Source organism: Atta colombica, unplaced genomic scaffold (assembly GCF_001594045.1).
Source record: "Atta colombica isolate Treedump-2 unplaced genomic scaffold, Acol1.0 scaffold14, whole genome shotgun sequence".
Classification (NCBI taxonomy): domain Eukaryota; kingdom Metazoa; phylum Arthropoda; class Insecta; order Hymenoptera; family Formicidae; genus Atta; species Atta colombica.
This window is the reverse complement of record NW_017259228.1, coordinates 899,410-909,916: the sequence shown is the minus strand read 5'-3', so window position 1 is coordinate 909,916 and position 10,507 is coordinate 899,410. Positions and strand designations below refer to the sequence as shown.

The 10,507-nt window shown below is 38.6% G+C and overlaps 1 protein-coding gene across 1 annotated transcript in view; it reads left to right on the top strand.

The window, feature by feature from the left end:
- Nucleotides 1-4,483: 4,483 nt before the first annotated feature.
- Nucleotides 4,484-10,507, top strand: part of LOC108684729 (prickle-like protein 3) — a 16,766-nt gene continuing 10,742 nt past the window's right edge. Inside the window, exons 1-2 of the mRNA XM_018189192.1 lie at nucleotides 4,484-5,007; nucleotides 6,845-7,151. Coding sequence (XP_018044681.1) covers nucleotides 4,484-5,007; nucleotides 6,845-7,151 — 831 coding nt within the window. The remainder of the gene's footprint in view (nucleotides 5,008-6,844; nucleotides 7,152-10,507) is intronic.

The window sequence follows — 10,507 nt, the reverse complement described above, 5'->3', positions numbered from 1 at the left end:
ATATATATATATATATATATATATATATATGACTATTAAAAAATATAAAAATGATCGAAAATGACTAGTTGTTATCATAAAAATGATTGCAATTACTATATATGTAATTTAGTTGCAATTTATAGCCGTTTTTTATGCCATATTTTCTATTAATAACATAAATTTTATTTTTATAGTTACATTTTATATTCCCAGAAATGACTATAAATTATTTATAATTTTAAATTGTAGTAATTGCAATAATTTTCATGGTAATATGTAACTATAATTATAGTCATTTTCGATTATCAACTATATTTGCTAATAGAACTACACATATAATTATTATTACTAACATTATAGCAGTAATAATTATAATTAATGTAATTATAAGTTACAAATACAAAATTTTTTTCTCAGTGCACACACGAGCATGTGAAAAATAAGTAGACTGAATATTTTGTTGTTTTTAGGGAAAGCTCCGTGAGAATGAGAACGTACACGACAAATAAAACATGATAATATCATGATAATACCATGATAATAGATGCACAGTTAAATGACAGTGTAAAGAAGGAATTAGCGAATTCACATATAAGCGAAAAAATATTTGTGTTGCACATTAGAAACTAGTTGCACACTAGAAATGTTTATTAATTTTTTTAGCTGTGTCACACGAAAAAGAATTTTCGAAATTACCAACGAAGAGCACTTGTAGTCATAAATTTTGTATTTTATTTTTGTTTTCTAGTTAATCCACACATAATAGTCTAAAAAATATACAGAATTGTCCGAAAATGGGGAGAAACGAAATTAAGTATGCGCCGCTCATGTATTATACATGATATCTAATTAACATGCTAATTCACAGATAGACTTATCTTAAGAATGAGTATGAAAGATTGTTGAAATAGACACGGCTTATGTAAAAATAAGAGTTAATAACCTAACGAACATGTAAAGAAATAGAGATTTTCGATTTGGGTGGTCTGGCTTTTCAAGCTTATCTCTATTTGTTGATATCCCTACAAGTGATATCTGAACCAGGCAGAAGCTTCTTTGAAATATTAGCTGGAATTTGTATCTGAACATGATCGACAAGAATTAGGCTATTAAACTATCTTTCTTATCGTCCTAATTCGATCCTAATTCGAAATTGATTTAGATAAAACATACTGAGGAAAACATACTGAGGAAAAAGTATTTGTTATTTGTAGCTGATTGTGTGATAAAATAATTATGGTTAACTCCATTTTTATCTTTATTATTACTGCTATAATATCTTTATTATTACTGCTATAATGTTCGTAATCATAATTATAGTCATAAATGACAGTAAGTGAATACATGTAGTTTATAAACATTATTTATAGTTTGTATACCAAAAAATGTATAGTATTGTTGACACTGAAAACAATTATAATTTATATCATAATTATTTTACCGTGCAATTATAGTCATATAGATATAAAATACTTTCTCTTAGTGCGATAATCCGAAATTCTTACAGCTGAATGTCGTTTCTGAAAGTCGGATAAAAAGGATACTTAAGACAAAAGTTGGATCTATAAATATGAAAAATTTATTGAACGTTACTAAAAGTTATATTCAAAGTAAATCTTATAGATGCACTTATTCTATTTTCTTGCACTCCAAATCTTTTATCTAAAAATAAAAAAAAATTAAAACTAAGAATATGGTCGAGTTATCAGATCCATTTAGCACAAACTACTTTCATTAGCCTTCTATCTTCTCTGCGGGACATGTCCTCTCATCTGTAGCAATTTAAGGATCGTAATGCGACCGGCTATCCCTCAGCATAGAAACGCTTCTCTTTATGTTTGTTTTTATCCAACCGGTACTTAATCGCGACGGAAGAGCGAACGAAATGTCGTCTTGCGTGTATAGTATAGAGAAACGCGGCGTGTGTCTCTTAGAACATCGCAGATGTTCATTGCAGAAGTAGCAGAAGTTGTTCCTCGAAGAGAACAGAACGAAGCAGAACAGAGCGGAGTAAATGCAGAGCGTCCTCGGTTTGCCAGCTCGGGGGGCCGAGGCCCGTCGCGAGGCACGCATAAGCGGAACCGGGCCTCGCGTATTCCGACGGTGAGGCCCACGGGCGAAAGGCGTCAGACCCCGACACGCCGCACGTATTAGAAACGAATATAAATATATCGAGAGGAGCGAGAGACAGAGAAAGAGAGAGAAGGAGATTCTTCGGCGAAGAGGGGAGTTTGCGCGCGTATTGGTAACGTCAGAGAGTTACACGCATTCGCACGCTCGCTCGTTCCTCCTTCCTTCTTCCTCGCGCGGGGCCAGCACTTGCTTGCGGGCCCCGACTTATTCCCTTCACGCCGCGTGTCCCGCAGACACGGGGGCCCGCTGAGTCCCAGAGTATGCTCAGTGTCCGCTCGGCCTCAGCACGCCCCGTGCCGGTAGAAACGAAGGACGATGACGCCGCCTCTCTGAAAGTTTTAATGCGCGTCGCGTCAATCGCATTCCATCATGTTTTTCACGATCGCATCACATGACCTAATCGTCGCGACGAAGTTTCCACCGGGTGTCATCCGGATTTTCTGCAACTGAAAACGGACGTGAACTCGTTGAGACCACGCTCAGAGGAGTGCTTCGAAGAACGGAATGACGCTTAGCGACGAAACGGACCGATCCCGCTGGATCAGCGAATAATCGCTGATCATTTCGCACAAGAGGCTAATCGTTCGCGGCTGTCATCCGCGCATACAAGTTTCCACGCATCTGCTGCAGGTCCTGAGAAGGATCTGAACAAGTTCCAGATCACATATCTCGGGCTATTCGATCGTGTTTGTACCGCGCGATAGGTGTCGCGTATTAAAACGTTAATCCGTGCTGTACTACCGGTTATACGTATAGATTAGTCCTCATCCCTCCGGTCTGCCTTACTCACCCTATTTCTTGCCAGCTATCTGTCTCTCTTTATTTCTCTTTTTTTTCTTTCCTTTTTCTTTATCTTTCACGATTCTTCCCTCCCGCGATCCTCACCTCCTATAGCGACTACTTTCGCCAGAGCGCACTCGATCCTCTTCTCTCTTTTCTTGTTCTCTTTTCGATCATTCCGTCCCTTGCTGCTTCTTCCTTCCCGTCATCTCTATTGCCCTTATTGCTCGAGAGACCGAGGTCGCGAAGTTTGCTCGCGTTTCGCGAACGCGCGTGCCAATCGAGAGATGGTGAACAGGCGGCGCGATGAGTCTGATTCCACTGGTGGCGAGACGCTCGCGAGACGCTCGCAAGACGACGACGACGACGACGACGACGACGACGACGACGACGACGACGACGACGACGACGACGATATTACACCGCGCGATTGAACTCTCCATTTTCGCGTCCGTTCTGTTTGGCATGAAACGCTTCTATTCTGACGAGATATCTTTGTATGAGACGTCTCCCTCTCGCAGTACGAAATGTCGATTGTATTTCGCGAATTTTCTCATTTCCTCCATACGTCCGTTCTGCATCGACGCGAGGAGAATGACGTACAGCGATGAACTCCGACGTGATGTTTCTACGAACGCGGGCGTTGTTGACATATCGTGATAACGGGGAGAACTGCAACGGAAGGTATGTCGGCGAACAGATCGGGAACACTATTTCCCATGATCTCGGACTTCGTTTCGCGAAGTTGCTGTTGCGATCGTCAGTTATTATAAATACACTTGTGAAAAATTTGATTTATAAGAAGTGAAGCTTTCTTCATCTGAGGAGACAAACCACTAGATTTATTGGTTCAACTTAATCCTATCTCTGTGGGTCGAAAAAGCATTCTGGAGAACAGAAAAAGAAGAAGAAGAACAGAGTGGCAAATCTTTGTGACGATTGACGAGAATGCATTCGGCGAAAAAGCTGAAGTGACTACATCTTGGCAACCGATTAGTGTGATCTATTGATCAGTTAAATTGACATCAAGGAAAAAGTATTGATAAAGTGAAGCGAATATATCTTATTAAAGCTATTCGCCAAGAAGACTCCGAATATAGTCACGAAAACATCGTTCGTGACGGACAAACGCCTCTTTGACGAGCCATTATTTCTAAGAAAGTCGGAAATTCAGGCTCCAGACGCAATCAAGAGCGTATACCACGGGAGGCATTTAATACGTTTATATCCGGCAGAAGGGTTCTACGAAGAAGCAAAAAGCCCAATGTGTCTCGAGTACCCCGAAGCGTCGTCTTATTAGCTTTTGCAAGAGAAACCGGGCGGCGGTGGTCGCGAAAAGGGACATAATATACCGTAGAGGGGGGAGGAAGGAAGGAGAGAAGACCCCGCCGGCGTTCCTTAGATTAGAAGGTCTTGGCCACGGCGATTATTACCGTCGGGCTTGGGTTACGCCGTGAAGTCACGGTGGAAGAAACCGCCGGTGGAAATCGATCTTAACGACCACCTCGTTCCCGTCGGTCGTCGGTCCGGATGTGGTTGTCGCTGCTCGCCCATCGCGTTTGCCGCCATTCGTCGCGTAAGAAGAAGCATGTCGAGCTTGGCGCGGAGAAGACGCACAGCGGTGCTTGGTTCGAAGCGATGGTGGCAAGGCGGTTGCTGGGCCACCAGGAGCCACCAGGAAGCATACTTGCGCAAGCTCTACGGCAGAAAGAATAATCAAGATGCCAGGAATAGTGGTAGCCAAAACGACGAGGATGTCGCAGCGCGTACCGTCGGTATCGATGCACCTTGGGCGACGCCCGGTGTTTATGATCTTCCATCTATTACCGACTCCGAGCATCACTACCTGGACGCATTTCTGAGAAATCGCGAAGACGGCGCGAATGGTAACAACGACGATGTCGACGATGTTGTCGCTGTGGTGGTTGGGTGTCCGGCGTTGGCGACGTCGCGCGCGAGTCCGACGGAAAAGTGCGTGGAGTTCCTGAAGGGCGCTCATCACGACGACGGAACCAATTTCGGTCGCCGTGCTGCGGTAGACGCGGAATGCGGCCGCGTAGCCGATTGCGGTTCGATGCATTCGAGTTACGATGCGGCCACTGGTTGTTCCGAGTAAGTTGCTACTATCGATGATGGAAAGAAATATTTTCCGAGATTTTTTTCCGCGGACATAAAATTGTTCTTTACGGAAAAACTCAAGGAAGTCACATTAAATAAAAATAAAAAAAAAACGTTGTGTGTTGTGGAAAAATAGAACATTTATTCTGAAATCTAAGTGAAGAATCTGTATATGTGTACCTACATTGAATGTATGGAATATTTCTCAAAGATAAAGATCAAAAAATTTTAATATTGAAGTGCCAGTTTATTCCAAATTATACTAATAAAAATAAGGAATTTTTTGCAATTCTATATTTTATAGGCAAAGTAATTTTTTTTATTTTATATCTAATTTTTAAATATAAGTTTGATTTAAATTACAAAATGATTTTCAAGACATTTAATCTTAAACGTTACATTACAGGGCAACATTTTACTAAAGTAAATAAAAAAAATAATAAAGTATATCTAACTCATATTCGTTTGCTTACAACTTTCATAAAAATAAATACCGTAAAAAATTTTTTTTTAATTTAAACACCAGATATTAAGAAACATAACGGTAATAAGCAAATATACATACCTTTATTAATAAGAAAATAATACATATGCACGAGTTGCGATGGAATCAAGCGACATATTCATAGAAATTTACCAAAGCGAATATTTCGAAAAGTAAAAATCAAATGCCATGTATGAGCCATTATTAGTTTGTTTTTATTATCTCGTCTACTTTCACGTAGATTTATTTAGAACGCAATTTTCTGTTTAACGGTTTAATTTATCGTCCTCGATGCCGGAAAACGACATATTTGCACAGCGAAACTCATATTAATCATGAATCGTTTCTCAATTATACGGTGGAAAACATCCTCACACGTCCTTTTGATAGTTTCAGTGCTCGCTGATCCAGAACATGTGGAACAGCACGTGCGATTTCTTTACACGCTCGCCGAACGAAAAATTTTAGATTGAATCATATCGATTTATTCAAGCGAAGAATTAAGTGCTGTCAGCGGTAATATGTACAGTTAGATACTAATAATTCATTCGTTCTATGTCGTACATCATATTCAATTACTCTCGTTACCGCATGTCCCCAATTTTCCTCTTATATCTTTCCTCTTATATCATATATGTGAAACACACTAATAAGGACAGAAATATGGATTAAATAGATTAAACAGAATTTCTAGAGTCTGTTGGATATATTTGGGACCTTAAGTTCTACATTTCAGAATTCTAGGCTACCCTAAGTCAGGTAGATTTTACAGAATTTAGGTCTGTAATTAAATACAATTCCAGGCTTTAATAATAGGAAGATCCTAAATTGTAGGTCTGTAATTTAATTCAAGGAAACATGAACGTAGAAACACAATTGCTCTGTTCCTCCCGTGAGAATCCTTTTACATCTATTTTGAGATCTTATCTTTATATATATATAATAAATTTATATGTATAGATTAGTAGAATGGTTCAATTGAAATAAATCAAAGTAAATCACAAGGGCTACGAGTCAGTTAAAATTAATAACATTTAATGTTTAAAAATAAGTTAATAAAAAATACAAACGTTTCGAGTCATTTTCAATGTTAAAATAATAATGTTACAATAAATGTTGGATTCTCATATTACAAAAACAGTGTTCTGTAACATTACAAAATAGATTTTAAAAACTGTAGATACATATCCAATGCTTATGTCTTCCTTCTTTGTTACAAATATGTGGTCCATTAAAACACTGAGATGAAAACCTGATCACTACACTATGCCAATGTAATTTGGAAAAATATTTAGATATAAACATTAATGAAACATCGTTCTTATGAATATCTTTTTCTTTTTACAGGAAAGTGTGCAGGAGCTGCAGGTGCCCGCGAGAGGAGCACCAGCGGACCTCGACAGAGGCGGGCGGTCCTTCGGGACTCGGCTTGGGTCCAGGTCCGCCGATGGCGATGGCCATGGCCTTTCCGAGCGGCGCCGAGGGCGCGCCTCACCAGGAGCCGTTCAAGAGTCCAGTGCAAGCTGCGCCGGCCGGTCTGGCGCTGCAGGAGGCTCTGATGCAGCATCACCAGAGGCACTCGCAAAGCGACGACGACAGTGGTTGTGCGCTCGAGGAGTACACGTGGGTGCCACCCGGACTGAGGCCCGATCAGGTAAAATGTCAGATTTATTTTATCTTAATATAATATAATTCTGCGAGCGCAAAACGTAGTCTAAAAATGTTTTCAAATGAACACCAAATAGTGTATACGTGCAGCAGCAGTATTTGAAAGAGGGTTGATAGTTAAAATAATAAATCAGTTTTATTTTATCTTGATATAATAAAATCACGTAGATACATTGTAGTTTGAAAAATAAGTAAGTCATAAAAAATAAATACTAACGAATTTGTACGTGTAATAACAGTACTCTAAAAAGGATCGAGGATTAAAATAATGAGGCTGATAATAAGTAAACTAGATTAGCAGATTAAAAATTTGTATGGGATTTTATAGGTGCTTTATGTAATAATAGAGATTAATTAATTCACTGTTGAAATATGAGAGGAAAAAAGAGGTGAGAACGATTTCTCAGCTGTCGCGTAATGCGTGTAATGCGAGGGTGTCTCCGGTGATTCGTCTCCTCGGATACCACTGACCGCGACAGCAGGCCTCCAGATCGCCGGGACGATTACCATCGTGAACGACGACGGCGCAGTGAGTCATCAGACCGCGCCGGTGAAAGCTCTCGCTGGATATAACGATGATAAAGCGTAATCGAGGGGTTCAGACCCGAAAAAGGGTCTGAAAGGAAAGAATGCAGAAAATACAAAATGTACTAACCGTACAGTTGTACCCTTCGATCTCTCCTTTTGAAAGATTCGATTCTCAAAAAAAGAACATCTTCAAATTGCTGCCGCATAACGCAGTAAAAATAAGTGAAATTTCTACTTCTCTTATTTAAAATTATTATAATAAATTTATAATTTTTTGGAACTTTGTACAACAGTAAGTTAACTTTTGTAAAAACGAAGTAAATGAACTCTAAAGTTCAAATATGTGATATTGACATTTTTCTCATCACTCTTTAACTTTAGAATTTATTTATCTCCGTTTTTATAAAATGTGAGCTAACTCATTATTACAGCAAGTCCTTTAATTATTATTATTACGATTCAAAATCTACTGCCACTACCGAAAATTTGTAGTGTACCTTACACAAATTATGTAACATAAAGTATAGATTTTCAACGGTGGCGGTGCATTTTGAAACTCAGCCTATAGAATGTATTGAAAGACTATCATCGTTCTTTCTTTTTCTCTGATTCCTCTCTAACGTGTTTAAAGTTGAAAGCACCCTCTCGTATACCGAAATATGTTGTGAAATGTCCAAAACGAAATCATTTTATTTAATTAAACGCTCAACAGCGTATAATCGGAATAATTCCATATTAGATTTCTTCTCGCCGAAGGAGCTAACTAACGCACTCGCCGTCCATTAATTGGTTTAAACGCGAGAGTTTCGCATCGGCACGGCACGGAATAGAGTCCTCTTTCTCCCTCTCGGCGATGCGTGCTGGCTTTTGCGTGCCGCGCGCCAACATCTCCGTTTATTTCGCGACTCCGCGATGCAGTACGTGCAAATCCGCTCCTCTGTCTCCTCCTCCTCTTCTCCTCTTCGTCTCCTCCATCCCGCTTTTATTTCCCGCTTTCGCTCCTCGTCCTAGCGGCGTCCGTCCGCGCGTTTTCTTTACTCATTTTAAGTGTCATTACGTCTAACGCGCATTATATATTATGACTCGGCGTTCTCGGCGAGGGGACGGTAATCCCGTGCAACAAGCTTTTCGCACTCTTAAGCTTATCCCCCTCCGTACGACGATGCCGTCAATTCGCGTTTTCGCGCGAAGATCTCGAGTGTATATGAAAGCACAATAATTCGCGCGGCAATTCGTGAAGATTTTGCATCCATAACGAGGGACAGCAAGCAATACGTGCAATCTTTATGCGAATCAAAAGATACCGATATTTTCTTGAAGAACCCTTGATATTAACGAAACATATTTTGTCTATGGAATTTTATTGAATTTTGCGATATATATTTCCTAATGTATTTTCTCAAATATAATACGCATAATAATTTGAAGGAGAAAGAATATTTTTTTCTTTATTTTTTTTATTTTCATTAATATTATAACTTAAAATCTCGACAACCAAGTTTTCGATAACGAAAGAAAATTTCATATTTCGTTAAGTTTATATCAAATATATATATTTATAAACGGTTTAAGTATAATTATTCAAAAATTAACTGTACAGATATAAAATCAATGCAATTAGTTAAATTATTATTTTAAAAAATGACAAATCTTATCTGTAAAAAATTCATTAATTCTAAAAATTAAAATGGGCTAAAAATGATTGAAATAATTAATTGAATTGTGAAGAAAAAACTTGACGTGCTCGAATCACATTAATCGCATTTCTGTGAATATATTTATATCATTTTTTTATTTTAATTGGAAATATCCATATTATGGAAATCATTCAATGTAGAACATTAATTTTAATCCGGGCACGCAAGTTTTTTTTTTATTGTAATCCAGTTGATATAAATAAATTCAGATACAGATATAAGATACAGATTTGAAAATAATTTTGTTGGACTATAAAAATAATTATATAAAAACTGGTTGCTTCAAAGAGTATCAAAATTTTTTGCAGCATTGCTCGTCATACTTGAGATTTCTACGTAATTATAATTTTAATGGTTCAACAAAATTATTTTCAGATCTGTATCTAATGAAATTTTTAAATATTTCTTTCTGTAAAATATTTCTTTCCGTATATATATATTTACTTTCTACTATTTTATTATTATTAGTCGATAGTTTATTCTAATAATTCTTATGCGAGAGAGATGCGAGGGAAGGATACGACTGGCACAAACAAAAGGAACATACGCAAGGAACCCACGCGCGGCGCGAAGTGTTTAATGGCATGCATGGGACCGACACGATGCAATTGCCACTCATAAACGAACGCGAGTCGTAACGCGGAGAAATTTACCGCTAGATTGTGTAGAAACTCGATTACACGCAAATTCCATCGGCTATCGAGCGCGCGCCGTTTCACCAGGACGATATTCTTATGGAAATACCCGCGATGACACTGAGTCCTTCGCGAGAAACATGCCGTGGTAAGAATATACACTCGAAATAAAACCGCGAGTGCACTTTTATCCCGGCATGCCTTCCCTATTCCTTTTATTGTCGTGACTCCACCACAGCAGGTTTCTATCCCAGTAGTATAAACGTGTACGTCAGTGTTTTCCTTCGTCTCTTCGGTATGTTGACAGTGCCCATCCCGATACTTATCTAAATTTGCGACGGTCAGAGCGAGTCTCAATGATCATCGGTTAATGTCAGCTACAGTTGTCACTAAATTCTTCCCCTTGTCTACATATATCATACATGATACGATACCATGAAAGGACAAAAAGTCAGCTGAATTATTAGTTGGAGTTTATTGCA